This window comes from Tinamus guttatus, unplaced genomic scaffold (genome assembly GCF_059628265.1).
Source record: "Tinamus guttatus ecotype Peru unplaced genomic scaffold, ASM5962826v1 Tinamus_guttatus_pri_ptg000146l, whole genome shotgun sequence".
NCBI lineage: Eukaryota > Metazoa > Chordata > Aves > Tinamiformes > Tinamidae > Tinamus > Tinamus guttatus.
In genome coordinates this window covers 552,991-580,036 of record NW_028288680.1, presented here as the reverse complement: position 1 = coordinate 580,036, position 27,046 = coordinate 552,991, and the positions used below count along the sequence as shown (strand labels likewise).

At 36.7% G+C, this 27,046-nt stretch overlaps 1 protein-coding gene across 1 annotated transcript in view; it reads right to left on the bottom strand.

Annotated features, from left to right (window-relative positions):
- The window catches only part of LOC104579189 (guanine nucleotide-binding protein subunit alpha-14), a 71,300-nt gene that overhangs the window by 25,491 nt on the left and 18,763 nt on the right, over positions 1–27,046 (bottom strand). Inside the window, exon 2 of the mRNA XM_088522075.1 lies at positions 19,137–19,321. Coding sequence (XP_088378201.1) covers positions 19,137–19,321 — 185 coding nt within the window. The remainder of the gene's footprint in view (positions 1–19,136; positions 19,322–27,046) is intronic.

Genomic DNA, 27,046 nt, shown 5'->3' with positions numbered 1-27,046 from the left:
CTCTGTGACTGCTTATATTCAGCATACAGGTAAATCAAGCAATATCAGCCTTGTCATGGGTATTACAAATGCTAGGTAAGGGCTCTAATTGCATTAGTTAGCTCAGAGGGAGGAACAAAATGTTCCTCTTCTGGTGTTGCAACACTTCCCAGCAAAACTCTAGGAAACATTTATACAAAGAAAATTTTTGAAGATTTACATCATTTCTATACTTCCCTCTCAATCTTACAAACTTCACCCCTTTAATATTTTACGTTATTAGGAATTAAATATTGCAATGTTAATATTTTACTTAATGTAAATTAAATATTGCTTATAATGGGGACTTGGCATATTTACAAGTAGTTATTTTAAAAGTTACATTTACAAATAGGACAGTATGAGCCTCTGTTTTTCTTTCTATATAATGTGTTCCGTTATTTAGTAAGGAAAGGACCACGGAATGTTAAGCGAAGATTTTTTTATGAGAATTGAGGAACTGCATGTTTTCTCTGTGTCAAACAATAATGTATTTTCAGTGTACACAATTTTAGTTTCTGTCATCTAAGAATACTCTCTATTCAAATGATTTGGTAACTTTATTTGAGATTTTCTTTTCTTATCCTATTTGCCCCAACTGCTCCAAATACATAAGCCTTTTATAACTGAAGATTTTGCACACTTTTTAAGAAGCCTGTTGGACAATTAGCTGGTTTTCATGGTTGCTCATTTGTTACCTACTAGTAATCCAAGTTTAATTTATAATGGGAAATGTAGTCCTAATATAGTCACTTTCCACTTGTGTGTGTCGTGGTGGTGGGAAATGGTAGTAGTGTTGATACATAAAAATTCACAACTATCATCTAATAAATAAAGCTGTTCAAGAACTGCCATTGAAGAGCTTGCATGCTGCTGCATCCAACAAAACCTTGGGCTCAATCTCCCCTTCCCATGATGCAAAATGCAAACACTGAGGCATGATGAGGTGATGAGGCATTCCAGAGATGGTTGTTTTCCCAGCCTTTTTCTGCGGTTGTAAAACCTCTAACAGAGCACTTTTCTAAATGCCACTACTTTCACAGCAAATATTTAGGGAATCTAAGGAATCTTAGACCTGCCTTTTTCAGGTGACGGTCTAAGCAGCACAAAGAAATTGTCTTTCACACTCAACATCGTTTCACAGAAGCAGAGCAGAGGGAAATGAGACATCCCACCCACTGCCTCATTTGAGGTAAGCATACTCACTTAAAACCTTGAGAGCTAAAGTTTAGTCTCAGCTCTGCTGTGTACTAAGTATTTCTGAGTACTGTAGCTTTGTATTTCTCCATGCAAAGTGTAATAGTTCCAACAGAAAGGGCTATTTTGCTGGAGGTTTTATCTTCTCAGTGTATTGTGTTTAAGTTGTCCCCATAACAAAGGTAAGTAAACAACAAAAAGTAGGAGTGCTGAAATGCTTGATGTAGCAATACCAAAGTCTAAGTGGATTTCAGCCTTTTCTCTATTTTAGAGAAAATGACTCATTCCTGCATGTACTAATATCCTTTTACATATAACAAAATGGAAGATTTCATCTTTTGCTTTTTCTTCTCTGCTACCTGCTTCCACAAAAATTCTCTGCAGCTCCTATTATGTGCTAGACTGCTATGGAATACAGAGAAATAGCTTTTGTAAAAGGAATCACTCACAAATCTATCACAGATGACATAACACACCTGGATTTCCAAAAATCAGCAAAACCTCAAATAAATGCTGTTATAGCTAGTAAATTATCACAAAGGAAGTATAGGAGAACAACCCTGTGGATTATTTTTCTTATATTTTTATATATGCACTAAAATAAAATCCATTAAAAGAAAATAAAAGGGGAGGTTGATGGCCAGGCTTCACAGAGAGGGTGTTCAACAGTCCATTTAAACAAGTATCTGTTACAGCAATCCATAAGTAATCCAAAAAAGATTTGTTTTGAGGAGAAGGAAAGAAACTTGACATTGAGGACATAAAACTCAAGATAACACAAAATTAATTGTGATAGCCAAGCTAAAGCTGACATCGAGTAAGTGCAAAAGATTGCACTACCAAGTAAGTGGACAGATCAAATTGAAAAAAAAATAAAAATAAAAAAAAAAATAAAGTCATGAGTATCGTTCCTTAGTGCAACTAAGAACATTATGATTATGCTGCTTCAAAAGTCCTACAACACCCAGGTACTGGAAAGGCTCATTATAATGAATCAGTATAATCATACCCTGCGTCTCACAATCTTTCCCTTGAGTTCACTTGGAAGCAATGTGTCAATAAGAAATATTTGGATTGTGCAGACCTTTGTCCTTACTTGGCAAAACAAGTTTTAGGATCTTTTGTGGGATTCAACTAGCTGAATTTGACTGACCACTTGTCCGTAGAAAAAAAATTGCAAATGACTCCCTCCACAGCCACATAGCTGTAATGGAAACATGTAGCTTATTGCCAGTGACTGACTGTTCTTTGGATTTTTCGGGGTCTGAATCAGAATTATTTTTAAGTACTCATATAAGCAATGACTTTGAATTTTTAGTATCTAATTACTTACTCATGACTCTTCAAAGTAGGTTTTTGTTTCACCAGCATACTTTATCAAATAAAAATGGACATTGTAGTGGTTTGATCTGCATTCTTAGACCACCCAGAAGTTTATTCACAAGGAAGAAAGCCAGAAGTCTTTCAGGAGAAAGTCTTGGAAATTAATACATATAAACAATTTTTAGATGTGTACAGTTCCAGAAAAAGTGACTTATAAAGCATAACTCTCTTGCAAATTTTAAATCACCCTGCACTTGTTTGTCTTTCAGCTGACAAGTATATTAGAATACTGGTGTGACATTACAGCAATTGCTTCAGGATCTTCACTTAAGAATTTCAGTTTGCCAAAATACATTGCAAAATTAAACTCCACAAGCAATGTACTTCAGATATAAGTTTCATAGCCACTTTTGCAGTCTAAAAATGTCTTTTGGTATTATGTTTCTCTTTACCCCTACATAAGTAACATCTCCAAAAAGGGAACTGCAGAAGAAAAAGGGAATGCTCTGATTTCTTAGCTCAAAAATTGTCTGTTAGTTAATTTACTTTCTCTGTGTGGGTAGTGAACTCCAAAAGAAACCCCACTCCAAAAGAAAGCTCCAAAAGAATGCAAGCTAAGTATAAAGCACAGTTACAATCTAAAAGCCTAGGTACTAGCCTATATCATGAGGGGAATGACACACAGGCAAGATAAGATCAAAACAGAGAAACAGATTACAAAAAAAAAAAAACTCTCTCTACATAACTATGGCTCTAATCAAGGCGACTGAGTAGAAATATCATTTCCACATTAGGGTGTCTTTAACAAGACGTCTTAATCCTGCTTTTTCCTCTTCAAATTTATTCTTGATTATGTTCGTATATGTCAGTGTGCCTAAAATTCATTACAAACATTATGAAAGCAAAAGACACAACACTTCCAAAGTGTTTTGCCGAACATATACAGTGCAGTACTGAAGTCAAAACATTTACAGTTAAAACAGTCACATGCTCTCTGTTGCCAAACATCTTAGAGCATCAAAGAGCCTTAAAAATAAGCCATTGCATATGGTTATAGAGTACTATAGGCTGGACAGGAACTCTGCAGGCCATTTCCTTCCACCTCAAAGCTGGGCTAACTTTAAAGTTCCCACAGGTTGCCCAGAGCATTCTCCAGTCAAATTTTGATTTTTTTTCTAAAGATGGGGGATTTTACAGTTCTCTGGTCACACCATTCCATAAAAGTCTCACTGGCCCTTCACCAGACTTCTTCTGGTTTGTCTATCTCCACTTTGCACCAGGCACCCAAAATTGCGGTGGGGGGAGAGGGGAGGAGCACTCATGGTACAAAGTGGAGATTCTCCCCTGCAAAAGGAAATGTTTTGTTTCCACTGCTGTCAAGTCCAGCCTTTCACAAATCGGAACCTGGACCTCAAACTGTTTCATATCTAAAAATCAATTTTTAAAATTGGTTTCTCTTATCCAAGATTGAGACAAAAGCTCAAGTTCTCCCCATGACAGCTGAACAATGAAAACCAGGAGCCCCACAATAATTTGGCTTTAAAAAACTCTGCTCAACTACTCAACTACTGCTATCTTCCCACCATTAACCCCGGAAGTATTTGTTCTATATTCTACCACTGTGATTTTGAGAAAGATTGAAAATAACCATGACAAATAGAGACTGCAGTGGGGTTTTTTGTTCATTTTTTTGTTTATGAGAGTGGGGCAGGGTAGCACAGCAAAGGGTGGATGGCAGGAGTAATAGCACTTTAAATTACCTGCCTCGGGGAGCAAAACCGAGAAGTACATAACACTAATTTTTTAAAACCTACATCTTGTACAGTGCCCCCAAAATAAATCTCTCCAGTTTACATGAAATACTTCAAACTCAATGAACATCAACCTTAAGGAAAAAAGCCTACTCAGAAATATACTCTACTGTAAGGAGAGTCAGGCATTTGTTAAATGGTTTGGACTACTGGTGCATAGTTAATTGGATATAATCTATATTTTCAAAAAATACACTATTTTACACGCACACACACACACACACACAAACACACACACACACAGAAACACAGAGAGAACACATCTAGAGTAAAATAAATGCCTCTATCTGTTTTATCTTTGGACTGATTTTCTAGTTCTATGCATACAAAATTAATTTTAGATTTTTAGTTACTATGATCTTAATTGTGAAAAAGCAGATAATCGAGTTCTTTATTTCTTTGCATATCATCAACTTCTATGGAAAGCCTCTCTGTTTCAAAATAGCTGTGAATATAGAAAAATCTTTAGCATAAACAAACTACTGTACAGAGTATAACCCATCAAAATGTTTCAGACATCCAACAAGACTGTAAAATATATTACATACAGAATTACTTGAATCAGTCAGCTTGTTTCCAAAACTGTTAAATCTGCACATGAAAAGCTATGGATGTAGATGAGGAAGGTTTGTGATTTTGCTTATTTTTAAGAAGCTAGGGTGTAAACACTATCAACCCCGCAAAACTGCAGCTTCCTACTGCAGATTCCAAATGTAGGCACTGTTGAGTTGAAAGTCACATAAATACGGTACCATAGGCTTTCCTGATTTAGGGACAACAAAAAAACAACATACCAAATTACAAGCATAGATTACAAATAACAAACGTGCTGTGAAATCAGAGTCCTTGCAACAGCAATTACAACAATCTAACAAATCAGAAGAATGTTCAGAAGAATGATTGCCTGGGCAATCTGAGGATTACCGTGGCAGAGAACTTCACTAAAAATTTGATTTCTGTTTTCACTGAAATTGACCAAATGCTGAACTGACAATTTCACAGAATAACCTCACTCCTAGCAAAGTTAGAGCCCATTATTTTGGGTGAAGTTTGTCCCATATGCCCCACTCAATCTCACTCTACTGTGAGTTCATCTGCCTTTTTATTGCCCACCCACAGGGCTCCCAGGCAACTTTAACCTTGAAAAGAGATTGCTGCCGTTAGCCTGATAGAGACAGCAAAAAGGGCCTACCTGGACTCCACTGTCTTCCTTTATTATCTTCCTTTACATGTAGAACTGTTGAGCATGGACGAGGTGACAAATTATCTTTTTGCTTATTTTCACTATTGTCTACTACCTGTATAATATTCCTCTACTACCCTGGGAATGCTTCTCAAGATAGAAGACGGAGGTCAGCTTTCCCTGGTGTTTTGAACTTGTCCCAAAGAGGAAACAAACCAGGAACACAGAAGTCTTTAACTGACATTGCACACTGCTGTGGGCAAGTCAGAACCACAAAGTTCAGAGCTAGGTTGCTCACAGTGCTGCAAGGGGAGCAGCACTTCCCCAAAAGATGGGCCTCTTGCTGAAACTGCTGAGCGCAGACATGTGTTTTCCGGCCATGCTCCAGTGCTGGAGCACCCTCCCATTGCTCTAGGTAGATCTCCTGTATGATGATTTCAGAGTAAGAAGGTAATGAAAACCAGAGTAATGCCCACAAATAAAGGAGCTGCCATCAGCACCCTACCTTAACAGCATCCACTTAAGGGATCCGTGAAACAAGAGCCAGATAGGGAAGTAGAAAGGAGCTCCAGGAGAACAAGAACAGAGACCACTGCTACATGAGAATGCTCCTTGTTCTCCTAACCAAAGCACACAGGTAGGAGCTTTTGCAGCTGCTTTGTGCCTATGCAAGCCAGGCATCTCGGCGTACTGAGAGTTGCTGTACCTAGTTCAGCCACTGTCCCCCACCCAAACTTCAATTTTACCCTATGCAGTGGAGGAGCTTGGAACTGATTCTGATGAAAGGACTGGAAAACATGCCCTGTACATGCCTTCGTGAGAAAAGTTGAACTACTGAAGGACCAAAGAGAATATACACAATCAACTCAATCATTCTCAGTGCAGAACAAAAAATAACAGATGACTCTTCAAGATAACCAGCAAATATATAATAATATCCAAATGCCCAAAGTGGAAGCTAGGCACATAACAGAAAAAAAGTGCCTTTTCCATCCACTCTCAGGAGATTTTCCCAACATTGGTATACTTCACTAATTTGCTATTACTGTGGTTTTTATTTTATTTGGAATTGGAGCGGAACTGTTACAAAAACAGTGAAGTTGAAATAAATGCCAAAAAGCCCTATGGTCTGTGTTGTATAGCAAATCAGAACAGATGATCACGGAACTGGCTCTCTACTACACCAGTGTAAATGTTATGCTATTGATATAGCTCATATTTGTGCCAAGTACTTCATCATCATATTTGCATGGTGTAACAGAAAGCCAGTAGTGAGCATCTCAATACTTATGAAACACTGTCTCTTTGAATTCAACATAACATGTGTTATGTTCCATGTTTTAATTCAATTTGTTCCTAGCATAGAGACATGGCAGAAGTCAGCAGAACAGGGCAATTATGAGCATATATGTAGCATCAAAAGGAAAAGGAGTTATTCAGGAGTTTAACAAAGGACAACTCTGAATAAAATATTTATTTCTAAAATATTGAATTCCATCTACTCTTATTATTCCTACTCCCCTTCAGTTTTTATCCCTGTTCTCTCTGAATATCCTACAACCTTGTCTTTAGCTTCCCTGACTACTTTCTGATTTGTTTTATTTCCCTTATTTCAACTATTTCTTTCTGCACAATAATACTTCAGGATTCACTGGGGTGACAGGATTATTCTCAAAAATGCCTTAATTTTTCTACTTTGTCCGATTGAGGGAAAAGACGAAATAGCAAAGTCTTTTCCATCTAGTAATTCCACCAGTAATGAAGATTTTCTAACTACTAAAGCAGAAAAATGTTCTTCCCTTTCACAACTCTCGTTACTTCAATTCCTACATTTAACAATAATCTCACTATAAAAAAACACAGACATGTGGCAATGTAAAAAAACCTATATTAGTAAGAATGATAACGACAAGGCATATAAAAATTTTCTCACACTTGAAGGCAATATTTTTTCAAAAGCAGTATTAGCATATGAAAGTGTATCTTCTGAATTTCAACTTCCTTCCTGAGTTACTTCCCACAATCCACAGCTGGAACATTTCAGGTAGAGATATAACTTTGTTTGAACTGATTAATCTTAATTTCCAACAAACTGACCAACTGCATGTTAATGCAGAAATCTTTTTTTCTTCCAGTCTCAATAAAAAGATCAAGGAATGCGGTCTTTAAATTTGAATAAATATGTATAAAATAATTGATATAGGTACTTCATGAGTGGAAGAATATTGTTAATTTAACTATAAAACATGTTTAAAAACTAAGACATGGTTAAAATTTTCCGATTATATCATGAGGCAAAAATCAGTTAAAAAAACAAGTATATCATTAGAACAGCAACAAATCAAATAAAAGCCTGGAGAGCAGCCATTACTTACTTCTGTTGCCACAGACATTATGTCTTGAACTGCCTGAACAATCCTATGCTAGGATTAGAATTACTGAAATTACTGAACCGAATTCAGCTGGACACACGTATCGAATATTCTAAGTTTCTGCTATTGAAATGTGCACTTTCATTTCAGTCTCAGGACAAAGAGAACTTTATGACTTTGATAAATTGCCATTTTAAGCATAGCTCTTTTATCATAGGTAGTGTCTATTTTATCATAAGTAGTGTCTATAATGCACAAACATCCTGCCATTACTGTGGCTGCTCTCAGCACCCACAGGTTCTCCAAGGCAATCAGGCACTTTTAATGCAAGTTATGGATATAGTAATTATCAAAACAGTCATTTCCACAAATCTCAGGTCTCATCAGCTCAGCTGTTGTAACACAGAGATGCTATTTTCCTTATTAGGCCACAGTAGAGCCTTGGGATTTGTGCTCTTAGAAGGATGTCCAGATCATACTTCAACCCACACATCAGTATTGACTCAGCACGCAATTGCTTTCACTCTCCAGAGCTGCCTTACCAGCTGTCACTTTCCAACAAAATGAGGCAGATGAGCTTTGGGAGGTCAGGTCTGCAAATACCAAAAGGATCTGCACTGACAAGAATGTGCCAGCACCTTCTGGATTACCTGTTTTTCAGACTACCTCTTGTGATACTGCTGAGTGGACCTTCCTCCTAGGCTGAGCTAGAATCTTTCTCTTAGTCTATTATCTCATTATCCATTTATCTGTTATCTCACTTTATTCCCAGAGACCACCTGAGTTTGAACACACAGCTGAAGTGCCGAAATACTCGTCCGCAGAAGTTAATGAGAATTTCTACTTGTGCACATGGCAGAAGGCTTGCAGACTGTGTTGGAGCATTTTCACTGCGGAAACATGGATAAATAAATACTGCAGAGTGTTTAATAGTCACTGTCAGTGCTGCAATGCTCTTCAGGCTTCTTTAGATAATTATGCCGACATGCCATTATTAGCTTGTGTTACTGCAGCTCCTCACTCAGGAGAGTTTTGGCAACACATCCAGCTTTTAGGCATCCTTTTTAATGTCCTGGACATTATTCTGCTTATATAATCGAATTATCACACAGCTCAAAAATCCCTACCATTATAGATATGTCTTTTTAGTGTCCTCTGACTTCCTCAGCTAGACTGCCATTTTCAAAGTGTGACTGCCAATTCCACACTTTTTCACAAGAGGCTTCTATCAACGTATTCAAAAAGTGTGCTCTAAATTGGAAAAATTCTTTAAAAAACTATTAGAAATTTCAAATTTTCAGAACACATCTAACGCATTAGGCATCTAAATATGAAACACTGATGCAGAATAGTTAGAATGTAAGCAAAAGTGATCTTCAAAAGCTGCACGGAAACATAAATCTCAGTGTAAGAGCCAAAACCCAATTCTAACAGGTCATTACTCATAGGTCTAAGTCATTATTCATAAATTCATCAATTCCTTAAAATCCACAGAGGGCTGCATGTTATTATATTTTTCTACATCCTCATCCTTTCACATTTTTTGATGTGAATTCTCTACAGAGTATCTATATTCTGTTCCTTCTTTGAAATCCGTCATAAACTATAACCTTGTGGCCGATTAGCCACATTAGTTTTTCTTTCTTTTTTTGTTAGAATGACTGTACACACAAAAGCTCACAGCTGAGCAAGAAGCCAGGATTTATCCCACACCTATACGTTCAACAAGTGTTATACAACCTGTTGCAGATTTCAATGGAAAAGATTTTCAATAAAGAGAGAGCTCTGCCACTTTCACCGACCTTCGGTGCATGCTTTCGTGTCCTGTGAATGCCAACCTGTACATCCCCCTCTTGCTTTCCCCCACATTCCTGGTCTCAGGAAACTAAATTCACAATGAGCACCACCATGCACAATTTTATGAAGTGGGGAAAACATTGATTGCAAATCCATGCAAATGAATACAAATCCATCTGGCCTTAATTTACTGTACTTTTTTTGCTCTACGGACAAGTAAATAAAAAGTGATTTAAATGTCAGAGGCATCTATATCTTTATTTTACACAAGCAAACAGGACTTTGTTAGACTTTTAAATTAACAGCTACAGAACACAGCACCTAATCAGACTTGTCCAACCCTCAGAAACAGGTAACGCAATGTCTCTTGACCAGCAAAAGGACCCTCAGACTAATTTCTCTATTGGAGCCTCTGGTGTCCCAGTGCTCCCAGTGCAACCTCCAGCCAGCAGGCTTCCTCAATGCCTCTGAATTCATCTCCTAGGTAAACACAGAGGCTGTAGATGTACCTCACTAGAAAAACAATCATCAACCACATGCAAAGAGACTTTCAGTTGAAGAGTAACACTTTCTGTCTTAGAAAGTACTGCTTATCTTTCTGTGGGGGGGCGGCGGGGGGGGGGGGGGAACACACAAGAAAGAAGCAGATATATTGGCTTGTTGACCCAGTGAATTAGAAGTAAGAATATCTAAATTAAATTCATGAAAAGATCTACACAGATTATGTTTCAGCAAATGTAAAGAAAAAAACAGAGCAGAAAAATGGCACCATGCTGTTTGCTAGGAAATGGACTAACACGAAAAGCACTTCTTCATTGTGGCAAATCTATTCCAAAGAATAATATTGTCGGCAGATCGTAAATTCACAAAATGTGTCACAGATCTTAGAGTCGGCCTAGAGGAGTTTTGTGGCTGCCTCCCTTTCTAAAGTGGCTTTTTCATTTTTAACATGACAGCAGATGCTGATTTAAGTGATTCTGGCTGAGTTGTTATTAATTGGTCTTTTCATCTGCCATTAATTTATTTGTCTTCTTGTTCATTAAAAGATTTAATTGCAGTAGCATAAAAATTGGAAAATTTTCCATTATAAAAATAACCATTAAGCTTTCCATTAAAAATTCTTTAAATTTTCCACTAACAGGAGTTAGGTTCATAGCACAGCAAATATTTCTATTAGATAAAGTCAATGTCTTTTTTATTATGGAAATTTTTTATAAGTGGAAGCTTTTTATACACATACTCACTTCTTGGTTAATAAAAATAAAGTATGCAAGGAAGACTGTGCAATGAAACTTCATTAGCTGGAAAACATCAGCAAAGACAGCCTTACAATCTTTGACACAGAGAACATATCTTTAATACAGCCCGCTAGTTGCGCGCACTTATCAAAAGCATCCACCTGCGACATATATTTTCATCTTCCTCTTAGGACTGATTCAGTCCTGTTCCCTGATGGCAAATCAGAAAATGCAAAACTTTAACACTGCTTTTAACAGTTAGTTTTGAAAGACTTTGGAAAATGTTGTAAAATTAAAATTTACAGTTGTTCCTTGCTCAGAGTAATTTTTTCCTTGTCCTACTGACAAAGGTCTCTAAGAACTGAACTCCAGTTAATTTTACTGTGACAATTACAGGTAAGAATTTGTGGAACTGAATGCAGGCAACAGAGCCAAAGAAGGCATGCATTTCCCATGCTGACTCTGACACAGAAGCAGCAACCTCTGAAAGAGCATCTGGATGAGATAATATATCCTGCCAGTTCAGTTTTGTTCAGTGACCTCATTTCAGCTTCTAAAACAAAGTTTTACTATTTTTCATTGCTGTAGTCTATAGCACAAAAATTAAGGGAACTGGATTCTGCTCCATCTTGTGCACTGTTAACAGATTTATTTACAACACTTCATTTAGCTTCAGTTGCCAAAAAACGATGCCTTTGTAGCCACAAAGGTGGCAATGGAATTAGTCAGTTGTTACAAAGGGAAGAGTACAAGGAGTAGAAAGGATGTTTGGATATCAGAACATTAAAGTTTACTCTAAGAAGCCAAAATCTGTTAATCACTTGTGCATACCTTTCTAGCATTTACCTGTATATGCAGCCATTTTGAAACACAAAACTTATGCCCAGAAGTGTTCACCTGCTAGCTCTACATCACAGATCATTTTGTACTCATCACAGTCCTCTCTTTTTATTATCAGATCATTTCTTATATGTCTTGTTATGCCAATATAATTTATATCAGCATATAAAGCAGATAAATAAATCATCATACTGGGACCAGTCTCTTTTCAGTGATGGCCAGTGACAGGACAAGAGGAAGCAGCCACAAACTGAAGCACCAAAAGTTAAGGGAAAAAAATCTTGACAGTGAGGGTGACAGAGCACTGGAACAGGCTGCCCAGAGAGGTTGTGGAGTCTCCTGCTCTGGAGATCTTCCAAACCCGCTTGGACGCAGTCCTGTGCCACGTGCTCTAGGTGACCCTGCGTGTGCAGGGGGGTTGGACTAGATGACCTCTGGAGGTCCCTTCCAACCTTAAGCATTCTATGATTCTGTAAAGGGAAGAAGAACTTGGCGAAATGAACTAACAATCTGTGGAATGCTGCCCAGCTTTTCACAAGACAGTAGAATTCTACTTCATTACTCAGGTTATGATAATGTTGCCCAGGAATAAGAACTACAAAAAAAAAAAAAATGTCAAAAGAGAAAGACTCAACAAATTCCAGAAGCCAGAGATTTGGCACTTTTCAAAAAAATCATGAACACTGAGAAGTCCCCAGTTTTTGTAGAAGAGATTGGAATGTCAAAGCTAAATTCATTTAGGTTGGATCAATATTCCCTAGGAACTCAGACAGATCTTGAAATGTTCAGCAGCTCTACTATTACAGTTCTAGTTAAACTTTCAGATTTGTGAAAATATAGGTCTAAATATGGGTGAGAGAAATTTTAACATTTCTCACCAGAAGCTAGTTATCTATCATCAGCTTTGCTCTTCTGAAGAACAACAGCACTTAAAATATGTGTCAGCTTTTTAGCACTACCACAGAAAATATATTCCTTCTACAAAGGAATATATTCTGTAACTACCCCAAAGACTAGGGGCTCAGAAATTTACAAACAGCATTAAAGTAAATCCCAACATATTCAGATAAGAGAGGGTCAGGTTAGACCCTCAGCTAAGTCAGTGCAGCCCAAATTTCCTTAAAAATGCTTTACGTGCACATACATGCCATACTTTTATGCCAACATGCATGCGTACAACCCACAACCAGGCTCATGTGTGGTAAGAGAAAAGAGAAGAGAAGGTGGTGTTCTGAGAAGTGATAGTTTCCCCCAACTTCCAAATGCTGATCTGGTAATTTAGTATTAACATGATTTTATCTTTGTGCATGTAAATCAGCACACAACTTTAATCCCTCAAAGCAGATACTTGCATTTTCTTCTCTAAAATCTCAGTCTTGAAAAAGAACTTCTTTATCATCTTCCCCTCCCACATAAAGATGTATCTAATCAAAATATAAAACACAGCACAATATGGGCAAAAGAACTAGTGAGACCAGAGGGATGAATTATCTGCTTACATACATTGCCTGCTATTCTGCATACCACCAAGTATTGGAGGTTAGGACAAATGAAGGCTGGCAGGAAATACAAACAGAGACAAACCTGTGCCCTCCGGGAAGGGAGCTGCAGGTCAGATATTGCACATCTAAGTGCCTGCGCATATGATGCTATGTGTTCATATGTGGGCAGCTAAGTCACTCCTTGATTTCCCAGGGTTATATTTTGTGACAAACTGAAGTTCAGTTCCGACAGATGATACAGGTTACACTTCGAAAGGAGCCTCTCCTCTGCCAATTCTCTGCTTTTACCTTTTCCTTCAACTGCAGTACTTGAAGAAGGTCTTTCCTTTATCTGTTTTTACCTGACAAGCAGCACGAAAGTTGGTGAAGCTAATAAATTTGTTTTTTTTTTTTCCTTTCTTTTTCTCTAATCCAACCACTTTATGGAATTCAACTGAAATTAGATAGAAAGTTCAAAAGATGGGCACAAATAGCCTGGTATGTGTCATTTTATTGGGAATGCAAGCTGGAATCTCTATTTAGGAATACATAGATCCAGGTTTCATGTTTTGGTCCAAGATTTAACATGTCTATTATGAATGAGCATGCAATATATTTTTCAATGCTTTGAATTAGTAACCCTATAACTTCCAAAAATACACTGAAACCAGAGAATTACACTGAAAGTGTAAATTCCAGTCCTTTCTTACCTTCATTAATGCGAGCAAAATACATCTTTAAATTTCACTGTAATAGAAACGTGCTTTTATGAGAATTAAATAAGTCACAGTTAGATCACTCTTAAAATAAAACATCTGCTACTAGTGACTATTTCTCTACTGAGGCTTAGAATCTGTGTTTTGCCATTTTCCACATCAACCATACAAAGAAACAACTGGTTATCATTCCTCACTGTGTTTTCCAGAGTAATGGATTCTTCCAGTGATTCCACAAGGCTTTTGACACGGTCCCTCACAACATCCTCCTGGGCAAGCTCCAGAAGTGTGGGATAGATGAGTGCACAGTGAGGTGGATTAGGAAGTGGCCGGATGGCAGGGCCCTGAGGGTGGTGATCAGCGGTGCAGAGTCTAGTTGAGGCTTGTAGCTAGCAGGGTCCCCGAGGGGTCTGTCCTCTGTCCAGTCCTGTTCAATTTATTCATCAATGACCTGGATGAAGGCACAGAGTGCTCCCCCAGCAAGTTTGCTGATGATACCAAACTGGGAGGAGTAGCCGATACCCCAGAGGGCTGCGCTGCCATCCAGAGGGACCTGGACAGACTGGACAACTGGGCAGTGAAAAACCTCATGCAATTCAACAAGGCCAAGTGCAAGGTCCTGCACCTGGGGAGGAATAACCCCAGACACCAGTACAGGCTGGGGACCGACCTTCTGGAGAGCAGCTCTGCAGAGAAGGACCTGGGTGTCGTGGTGGATGATAAGCTGACCATGAGGCAGCAGTGTGCCCTCGTGGCCAAGAAGGCCAATGGGATCCTGGGGTGCATTAAGAAGAGTGTCTCCAGCAAGTCGAGGGAGGTGATCCTGCCCCTCTACTCAGCCCTGGTGAGGCCACATCTGGAGTATTGTGTCCAGTTCTGGGCTCCACAGTACAAGAGGGATGTGGAGCTGCTGGGGAGAGTCCAGCGCAGGGCTGCGAGGATGATCAGGGGCCTGGAACATCTGCCCTATGAGGAGAGGCTGAGGGAGCTGGGCCTGTTCAGCCTGGAGAAGAGAAGGCTGAGAGGGGATCTAATCAGTGTCTATAAGTATCTCAAAGGAGGGAGTGAGGAGGATGGGGCTGGTCTCTTTTCAGCGTTGGCCACCAACAGAACTAGAGGAAACGGCCAGAAACTAAAGCATCAAAGTTCCACAGGAACTTAAGGCTTAAGGAAAAATTTCTTAACAGTGGGGGTGACAGAGCCCTGGAACAGGCTGCCCAGAGAGGTTGTGGAGTCTCCTGCTCTGGAGATCTTGGCTCGACACACTGCCTTTTTTTTTTTTTTTTTTTTTTTTTTTTTTTTTTGAGGTAAGCAAATTACCTGTCCTAAAAATTGTAAAATTTGTTTTTGGTAGTACAGTACTTCTTTTTGCCAAAGTAATGTTAATTGTGCTAACACAAGCACATGTACCAGAGAAAATGTGTATGATGTAATGATGATAGTTTATTCATTATGAAAAGCAAGCAGTTTTTGAACATATATGTGAGGATTTCTACATTTTTTTGTTTGTTTTGTTTTTGTTTTACACAGTATTCTGGTGTATCTCTAGGAAAAAAAAACACTATTCCCACTGCCACAAAGGTCTGTCGCTAATTGCTCACCTATGTACTGTCCTCCTACCATGGTATTTTAAAAAGAAAACCAACTCACAACAGTAGGAGTGGATTCCTATTACATGATAATCATGCTTAAGAGCTATACCAAAAACGTCTTTGCAGCAGGCTATAAATATACTTCATATACTTTGCAAAATGCATTGGTAATATACACCAAAACTTTTCCATAAACTTCTGACCTACCACTTATCTTATATCCTAATTAAATCACTCTCCTTCCTTTCTCCACTTACAGCATCAGAAACTTCAACTTATTTGCATGTAAAAGAAAAAAAGTTTTGGTATACTGGTATTCTAAAATGCATCCAGTTCAGCCAAGGGTTAGGAAACTTGTTTCTCTGCCAAAACTGCAATACAGCAAATTATGACTGACTGGCAGATTTAAGAATTCCAAAAATATTTTCAAAATGCCTCTTAAAATTGATGTATATTCACAAATGGAGTGTTATATCTTTGCTTACTCCAGCACCGACCAACCTTTTCCTCCTTTGACCTTAAGTCAATACAGACAATAAGCATGTATTCAGTATGCATTTCAGTTAGTGTATCTCTAGCAGCAGGTTTCACAGAATGGTCTTAAACAGCACAAAAGTCAGCCCAAACAATACAAACATTCCAAAAATACACATAAAACCAACATGAAAAAAGCAGTGCTCAGATAAGTAGGCAAAAATGCACCTTTTGAAGAGAATGAAGACAAAAAAATAGTTTGATAATTTTCAACTCTTGTAGTACTTACAGTTACATAAACTATACTGTGGCCTTTTTAGCTTTTTAAGGTTAGTCTTTTTCCCTTTCAAGTAAATTAAGTGAAGCCTAAATAAGAAAGTACCATAAATATTCTTTTCAAACATCTTTTTACTTGAGTCAATTATAAGAAAAGGAACAAATAAGTAAAACATTCAAATATCATTTACAAATGAATTCCTGAAAATCTTTCCGATACCGAGTATTTCCACTAAAGTAACATTAAATATGCTTCCAGGACTTCAACAGTACTAAAATTATTCCTTGAATACTTAGTTCCTAATTAATTCCTAAGTATTCACAGAATTTATGCTTAAAATATACCCTGAAAGCGACATGACACCGTCTAACTATGAACAGAAGACGGGACAAAGTGTTCTAAAGGCCCACAATGAGAAGTCAGGATTAAAACTGACTGCTCAGAGGAAGTACTGCTAAAATAAGATAAAAGTCCAATATACACATATACATACATGGATGAGCAGTTTGTCCAAACAACTAAACCACAACAAAAATAGAGAAAAAATGCTACCCAAAGCCCTGCCCATCTGAATGCAGCACAGGCAGTTAAAAACTGTTCAGCAGTTGTTAGATGATGTATTTAAATTCTTTGTATCAGACAATAGCAACAGTAAACATATTTAAAGACCTTCTAAAAAGCTTGCTATTTGGACACTGTATCCATCCATGAGTTACAAATTTGCATAGATGTCACATTCACAGAGAAAGACATTCAGGACCCAACGATCTGTTCTCCGCTAGAAAACAACACTAAATCAAGAGATACCCAGCAGTCACAGAAACTCAGGCCTAGAAGGAAGAAAAACTGAACCAGTCGAAGAACTGGATAGAAGGAAAGTAGAAGAGTTATTAGAAAGGCCAGAGGGAATGGAATCCTTCAAGGAAAAGTAGGGCTGGTTTGTCAGGGAGAAGATGGACATACTGAAGTGCAAAGGAGTACACTGAGGACTTTGCTGGGATTACTGGACACACTGCTACAATGCAATTATATCTAAAATAGTGTTTACCACTGTTATTGTTAAGTGTTTAGCATTATCTGCTTTGCAGTCCTTTAATTGATAATGCTTACATTCTATTCATCATCTAAATGAAGGATTAAAATTTAGCTGTCTCCTACAAAGTGAATGAAACTATACAGGGTTATCATCATGTTGTGTCTCAAGAGATTCTTGACACATAAATGGAATGGTTTTGTTTACTAACTGGGACCAAAGCTGAGCTCGCCAAACTGGTTTCTTTTCACTTAGCAATATTATCTTTAATAACGGAACACTACACCAAATTCCTCCTTTCTCTGACAACTGTTCAAATTGCATTATAATTCCCTAAATCTGAAGACACTGCCATCACAGCTATCATCAAGAACACAACATGGCCAGAACACTGTGTTATGGGCTGATGAGATGGAAACAATTCAGTTCAACTCTACAGCCCAGAATGCAAAAATCTTGGCTGCCAAGTAAGCCTTTATATTTTGTTCTCAATGAAAAGAAGAAAAAAAAAACCTCAATAAGTAAGAGACAATGCAGATGCATATCTACAAATACCTCATGATCAGCATTGTTTTCATGGTAACACAAATATCCGAATTAGGGTGTCAGGAAAAAAAAAAAGAAGCATATGCACAGATCATATTTTCTATTTCTGTAAGCACTTTCTTCCTAAGAAGTTAAAGTGTTTTTAAGAAGAAGAACTTAATTTATCCTCAGAATATTCTTCCTCTGTAGGAATAAGTCATCCTATCCCGTTGGTTCTCTCAGATCAAAATTTGTTGCTGCTGGCACTATGTTCTTCATAAGATTTAAAAAATCAAACAGACAAACAAACAAAAGCCCACTTTATTTCATCCAACAAATGATCTTCCATCCCTCTTTTCTCTAACCCAAAGGAGAATATACCATATAAAACAATAAAAATAAGCAAAGAAGCCTTATCTCAACTTTTTAAATATTCTCCATGAGTGATGATATTTTTGACAAAAATGTCAGCTATGTTATTATAAGCTATGTAATTACCAGCTATGTTTTCCTCATAACACTTCAATTAAAAAACAAACAAACAAACCACCCCCCCCCCCAAAAAAAAAACCACATTGAAATTCTATAAACTTCTGCCTTGACACTACCTTCACACTATCTTCCCTATAGCAAGAACAAAACTTGTTCTCTGTAATTTGCTTTACATGTTCTGCAGGATATTTGAGCAAAATAAACACTTTACAGAACCTGGCAAGCCTTAAAAAATAGGTTTTCTCACACACCCCAAAAACTTGCCCCAGAGAGAATGCAACTGATTTAACCCAAATGGAAAAAGTTGTGTGTAATTATAATTAATTAATCGTAACTAAAGGTTATTATAAAGACTACAAAATGGCCCTAAGTAATATATTTCTATGTATACCAGCATCCAACAGATCTGATATGTAAATCAATTTTCCTTCTGGAGCTCTAATGAAAACCAAGTTTGTATGCATTACTGTCATGAACAATCTATAATTTAGATTTTTTTTTCTTAATTTCTACTAAGAACAACTAGAAACTCCAAGCTTCTATTTTCTTATTCACCCCCATTCCATTCCCCCCTCACATAAAAACACAGTCCTGTGTTTGACAGGAGCCTCCTTATTTTTCTGGAGATTCAGGCTGTGACACAGGAAATTCCTTTCAGGACATGTGGATTTTTAAGGTTCTGCTTATAGAAAGTTAAATCTCAGACCATTTGTAAACAAATTGAAATTTCACATGCTAAAACTAGTACTTTCCTTGATCTTTCTTACCTCATTCTCTTGCAGAGTGTACTTTATTTTGAGAGTATCCATGGCCCTGATCATAGCTTGCATGGCAGTAAATATATTTTGGTAAACAAGTTTTGTGAAGCCTTTCCTGTCTTCCTCTGTGTAACCTGACCCATGAATAATCCTCATTTGTTTGATGAAAGTACTTTTTCCACTTTCTCCTGTGCCTGAAAAAGAAAAAAAAAAAAAAAAGGAGAGGGAATAAAGAGTGTAATATCTATAAGTCCCAGGGATTGAGAATATATGTGAATTTACATCTCTACATAGTAAGTCAAACATTTTCTTTCTGTATAGTCTGAAATGAACACGTGTTGTTTGAATAAACATAAAAATCATCACTAACTGTATCATGTTAGTATCATTTCTGAGTTTTCCATTTTCCATAATTTTCATTTTTTTAAAACAAAATACTTTCATTTCTGTGTTAAGGCATTTTCGGTAAGTGATACGTAAAAACAGTTTACACGTACAAACTTTCATGTGTAATCTAAGGACCCTGTAAGTAGGAGTTGCTCAAAAAAAGCAAGAACACAAAAGAAAAAAAAGGATGAAATTCTTCAGTGTTGAAAGTCTGCACAAAGTTTACATACCATTTACATTTTCATAATAAAGCCTGAATTTACCTTCAGCTGAGGGAAGAATTCTATTCTTAGCCTACATGGCTTAGTTTCACCTTTCATATAAAATACTGATCAAAAACATGCTAACTGAAATCATGAAAAAAAATGAATTCATTTGTGTCAGCTACTCTTTGAAATATTAGTTCTATAAAAACAAAATAAATCAAGATTTTATAAAGTAAGGTAAGAATTTACATCAATCAAATAATATTTTGCATGCACACATTGTTTTAAGTCTAATTACAGATTATTACAATGTTTTATTCAGGATTCAAATCTTGATTCTCTGTTCTTTCCTATTAATACTGCAGCACAAGAATGTCTGTACTGACTGATATTAATGGTCAAATCAGACTAATGTTATCTGCAATCAGGTTTGTAAATGGAGACCAAGAGAAGGCTAAAAACAGGGACAGAATGTGAGCTACTTCCCCACAAAACCCTCCCTTATCTTTTGCAGCTTAGGACTCATTTTGCTGGATGTTACCTATTTGGTAACCCCACTGGACCTCTCAAGATCTTGAGAAGCCTCCCCTTAAAGCAATGGAAAATTTTTGCATCCAGAATGCTAATCAATCACCAGGGAGTTACAGAGCTCTGCCCAATGGCACAAAGACCTCTAATTTACTTTGAAGACGGATCCTCCTACCTTCATTTCTTCCTCTTTTAAACAACAAATCCTTTCACTTGCCTTCTCCACACACCCTCACATTCAGCTTTACCTTTTCTGGTTTAACCTGTGTAGTTTATTTCTCATGGAGAAAATACGCTATGCCTTCATTATCTCTTACTGATCATCTTACTGAAACTAACTCAAATCTGTGAACAGCATCGCCTATAAAATGGATTTTTTAGGTGGCATCATAATGTTTTCTGTACTGCAAATGAAAGACAGAGCACGCACACAATCTAGTTCTCCACCTGCATTACTTTAGATCATTCTACAATTAGCTTCATCTGCCATTTCATTGCCCATTCTCATGGTATCCTTGTGCAATTTTTAGTCATGTTATAAACATAACACTGTGTTAGCAGACATTTTTTTCATGTGACTGCCCAACCTCTGTTCCATCTTTTCCATCATCTTTTGTACCTTTTTGTACTCATTCCTCAGAGCTTTTATGTAACAGGGTCATGAACTTCACTTGCTTGTTCTCACCCAAGAAAATGATGTCAGAAGGGCAATAATACTTTATTCTTAAACCTTCACTGTAATCCTTAGGAAGGCAATTAAATCCATGTGACTGCTTAAAAGGATTGCCCTCACCCCTGTGCTAAAGCTTTTTTTCTAGTATGATCATCAGCAATCTTTCAGTGATTTATGACTATTACCACTAGATGTCAGAAAATGCATCAGCAGCACAATGAGGAAAGTGATCCTGTTGCACCTTCGGCTGTTGCAGAAAAAAGTCAATCCTTATCTCATCATACTGTATCTCAGAAAAATACAGTCATTCCCTTATTCTTCATATTATATCTCAGTACTATAATAGGTCATAGCATATCAGAACTGAAAGATGTAGCTTCAGTGCTCCAAGCATTAACACCAATAACAAGCAAAAAAGCAAATCCTCTGGTAAAGTGTAATATGTTATCATGTGTTACATGTGATGTGTTACAGTCACTTTTCTGAAACATGCACAGTTTTCATCAGTTCTTGTTCTACTCCCTATCGAATAAACATCTAATGACTTTTTCTGTTTCATCTCACCCATTGAGGATTTTTCCTCAAAGCTGGAGCTGTTTCTCATCCCAGCCAATATTCTTTAACAACCCTCCTCTAAGGATTGCTAGCACAGCCGTGCCCTTCAGGCAATAGGATCTACAGTGGTCACGAGCTCAGAAGTCAAGCAACTTTTTATCAAGCAATAAGAAATACTTTTAACAAGGATATCTATAAAAAGAAGATTAGTATTGTTCAAAAACTGTTCTGAATATTTTTCTATTTTAGTTTTGTCACTGGTTTACTTGAGAGAGATAGAACATAGAGATATGTTCCATGGAATACATGGAAAACATAAGTTCCTGAATTTTAGTAAAACGCTGATGTTATATTACATACCATAGCCTTAGACAGGTAGTCCTGGCGTGCCAGCTTTAAAGAAGTCAACATAAATACAATTCAAATGTAATTCAGTTTAAAGACAGACAGACACACACACACAAAACACTCTTCCACAGCCAGAACCATTATTTTTGAGGGGAAAACACACCGATTAATTCATGTTGAACTGTTGGCCTCATTTTTATACAACTCAGAATGAACAGTCCTATTACAATACTGCAGTACCCTCTAATAATGTTGAGTTGAACTCTTAACTTTACTTTAAAGGATATGCACCAAAACTATGCACCAAAATTATTGTTTTTTTTAAAAAAAGGAAAACAGTAAGAGTTTTATCACAGAAGAAAAAGAAAAAAAATAGAGCAAGCACAAAACATGAAAGGAAAACTCTATAGACTCCAGAGACATGGAAGAAGTCTGACATAGAGATGTATATCCAATTCCAATTTTTAAACAAAGACGCTTTGTTCCAAGAAGCACACAAAGAAAAGGTAGCCTGACAGAAATGGGGCCAGGGCTGAAGACATCATCTGTAATCCATGCTACAGTTCTTGCCTATATCTTTTTTTTTCTTTTGTTTTGCTTTTATTTTTAAGGAAATTAAGTGGGGTTTATTGCCTTACTTGGTCTTATATTGCTGTAGCTTGAGCTTATATCAAGCTACAGCAATGGCAAAATGCCTGTTCAAGTGTTTTAAATACACGATTACTAAACAGAACCACCCTATTTTACCCGTGTATCCTTTGTAATGTTGAAAACATGGGTATTTAAATGCTGTGTGCTCCTTACCTTGACCTTAAGTAGAGTGCACAGTCTTCCTTCTGCATTCCTGCTTCCAGCAGTTCCACATGTGTTTAGCCAGGTCTCTTGTCATAATAAGAGAAACACAGATCCTCTGTGCAGAGCCAACAATACATACTCTCTCCATTCCAATAAGCTATCTAACAAACCCTCAGGATTCATTAGCTTTGAAACAAGGCTATCCAAGTACATCTTGGCAGAGCATCATTTAAGAAGCAGCAGGGCTTTCAAAAAGAGTGTGAATGTAAAGTAGCCGTGCCAATGTGCATACTTGTGAGATACTAACTTAAAGATAAATGACATTTCAGGATGGAATTGCATATAAATCAGATTTGGATTGGATATCTTTTTAATAAAATAGTTGAGGGAAGAAACAGAGAACTACATATTGGGATTTTATTCTTAGAACTTAAGATGGTGGGACTTAAGAAAATGGAGTACTCTTTATTTTTCATGTTAGGAATAATAAAAACAGTAACAGGGTAACAAAAAAACAGGCAATCTGGAAAGTATTATAATACTGACATACATACTTCGGAGTATATATAGTCATATTTTAATGCCTGTCATTAGCAAAGCATTAGAGAATAGGGGGCATTAAAACATGACCATACACCAGTGAGGTATAGGAAGTACTTTATTACAAACAAGTTTAAAATGGCTATTTTTGTAAAAAATACAAACAGAGTGCATTTCTGTTCCTTAGTGACATTTGTAGTAAGCACTTGTCCAGAAAATATTCAGCACATTTTTATTTAGGAATTCATTTATCGAATGACTACTGCTAAAACATGAAGTACATATTGTACTAATTTGATAGAGATAAATCTCTTCAAAAGGTGAAATGTAAATGGGCAAGCTAAGTGTAACTTTTATATCCTTTTGGACTGGATGACTGGAAAGTCATCCGAAGTCTTCATTTTTTTTTTTCCTCTGCCTTCAGTTGCTCACTACTATACAGCTAGGTATATAGTTATATAGACCTAGGTATAGGTTAGTTTTACCTGCCCAAATCCAAGTTCCACACTTGAGCAGCAGAACTGCACTGAGATCTGAATTGCTCTTTTACCTCCATTATTGGTTCTTAAGCTGCAACAATACTAAAAATGACAGTATGCACATGCCCTATGCTTTCACACTCCCTTCCTATACATTAATAAACTAGTTAATAGACTAATGATTCCTCTGCTGGTGCATGACTTCTGTTTGGGCAGCCCCACTAAAATGCAGCTGGGCCTCAGTCAGTGTTTGGGGTGCTGACAAAAGCTGAGTCGCTGGATACTAGCCCAAGGTATATATGTATTCCCTTCCTGGTTGTCAAACACAATAACTGAGATGAAGTCGCCAAAATGCCACAGCCAAAACAAAAGTTGCCTGCAGTGCTTTAACAGAGTACAAGAAAAAATAAATACAAAGGAAAAATAAGCACAGTTAATATCAGTATTATGGTCTAATCCTTCCTTTTCTCCTGTATAATTGAGTATAATTAATCAAATGCTGGTACTACTTCAGTGCTTACATTACCATCACAAGTATTAGTTCACATGTGTAAGATCTCTCAGGAGTAAGAGACAGGATCATAAAAATAACCTTTGAATGAAAATTAACAGATTCAAATTTATAGCTATAGCTCAGACATTCAGTTCTGCAAAACTCTTTAGCTAGTACCATTTTGAAGTCTGTGGAAGCACTTACACCCTATGCCAAGTTTCTGACTCTTTTTACAAAAAAATAAGCAACATTAACAAACATAGCTATACCACAGGAAAAAAAATCCTACCCCAAAAAAGGCATAGATTTTCTCATGATGTTTTTTTCCTATGCTATAGCTACTTTTGTCAATGTTGCTTGATTTTTTGAAAAAACTATATCAATATTTAGTAATTACATTAGGAGCTTTGCTGATTGCATAAAAAAAAAAAAACTGTATTGAAAACGTATTGAAAATATTGTAAGATGGCTCTTGCTTGAGAACTGTTCATCTGACAGGAGGGAACATACTTCTACAACTGTGGGATTTATGATTTGATACAGAGAACCAAATGGTGCTGGCATACAAATGAGGATATAATAAAAATATCTTCAGTAAATATTCCTGACTCATTGACAATTTAAAAGGCGAGAGAAACAGGAACTTGTGCTTGGAAAAAAAAAAAAAAAAGAGGCATAAAAAGTTTAAGGAAAGAACCTCTTCTTTTTTCAAGAGTGGCACTGGAATCAGCAGAAAGGAAAATCTTTGGATTTAAGATCAAGTAAAATCTTTACAGTCATCTGCAATCCTGGAGTATTATTCTGCATATTCTGTTATCTTGTTACGTAGAGTTACCACACTAAATGTCAAACTTAGCTTCACAATATAATGTACATGGTTACATGAAAACAAAACCACAACCGTTCCTACTACTAAAAGGCAGACACAAGACTGTTTTTAACAACCTGGGCAAGAGCCAAAGCACATTTCATCTCCAAGGCTCATACACAGTTAGCTATTGTTTTCCAAAATAATTTTAACCCCAAAGTGATTTTTTGTCACATCTCTTGTTCAATTACTTATTTGCATTCCAAAGATCTTTGCCAAGCAGTATTTAAAGCATTATATGCCTGTTAAAAACAAATAAATAAGAAGTAAATGCATAAAAATATAAAGATAGGAATCTGGAAAGAAAAGGAAGCCAGCAGCTCTATCAGATACTCCATTCATTTTCTGTAGGATTTGAAGCCACCTTCCAAATCTGTTACCAGGGAAACAGCTCTCATTCATTCTACAATCCTACATATTAAAAGCACATTTTGGTGACTTTCGCTCTGCTCATGACATGGAATATAATTAAGAATAAGAGAATTTTGCAATTTTTGAAGTTAAATTAGCAGAGGGAGAAGCTCAAATCTTACTCAATAATTACCATCAAAAGCCTGTAAAGAAAAAAAAAAAAGAAGATAGAAAAAAAAAGGCATATAACCTTGTAGATAATTTTTTAAAATGTATTTCACTGAATCCCTGCTGGCCATCACTAGTCAATGGCAATTACACAGTTATTTCAATGTGTTTTTTTCTGCTGCCTAGCATAAATTCAAAATTGGCAATGTATCCACAAATAAACCACAGGGGTAAAAAATAAAAGAGGTGAAATACATTTTAGAGAGGAACAATGAAGAACTCCACAACAGAAGTTCCACAGATCAATCTGATCTTCTGTGCTATAAAAGCGCAGGTTCAAGTCAGGCTTGATTCTATTATATAAAAAAAAATAATCTAGAATTAAACCTTACATAATTCGATTGCAATTCTACAAGCTCTCAACAATGAAATACAAGACTTTTCAAAAGAATTCATAAGCTTAACTTACAAAAGATTTTACAACATAATATAACATGAAGCTGATAGTAGAGAACAATGTCAATAATAAAAATATTAATTTTATTGACTTTACTTAATAAACACATGCAGAGATCACCAAGGACAAAATGTAACTATCAACCTGAGGGCTTTAGCATCCAGCAACAAACTGAAGTGGCTAGATTCTAATGAAAATGGTCCGTGAAATTTGCATTAATAGCATAATGCTATCAAAAATTGTGAGAGACAGTGCTTTCACACTATATAGCAAGCTACAAAGAAAAATAATTATTTTCTATATGGCATACCTGTTTGTGTGTTTTCATGTAAGCACATATAGTACAAAACTGACAGTATAACCTGGACAGGTTTGAAATGGGCAAGAGAACCTTTCTGGAAAAAAGCTTGTCATCCAATATATGATTAAGGTGTTAGCTCAGTTTCTCAGAATTATAATCATGAAAAGCAGATATATATTGTGTTGAAAAATACATTTAATTACATTATATTTTCATATCAGTGAGATTGTTTACATTAAACATTTCCTACAACAAATCAAACTAGGGTATATATTTGCATAAGGAGACACTGCACAAAACATGCAACTCATTTACACAGTTAAAGATACTGGCTTAAAAAACCCTGTTAGAGATCTCTCTATTTATAAAGCAAAGCCCTAGAAAATTTCTGCAACTGCGAAAAAGAAAAGTTAAATATCCAGCAAACAGAATGCAGAACCTGAAACTGTAATAGCTGACACTTTCCAGTGTGACCAGTGTGTACAGCTTCCTATCTTATAAGGACATAATTGAAAATTTTTCGTCTCATTTTTTTTCTCCTGCATCAATGTTACTCACTAATATTTCATTAAAATCAGCTGAATTCATCTCCTGAAAAAAGCCATTATACAAAAGCTCACACACAACTACTCTCGTTTGGATGGATTTCTACAGTAATGAAAATTCCTAAATACTCTCTTCAGCTAAGCATTTCTTACTCCTAAGAAAGACAGAAACACCTGGTTACTCACGCTCCCAAATTTAATGACTTCATTACAATCCAAGTTCAC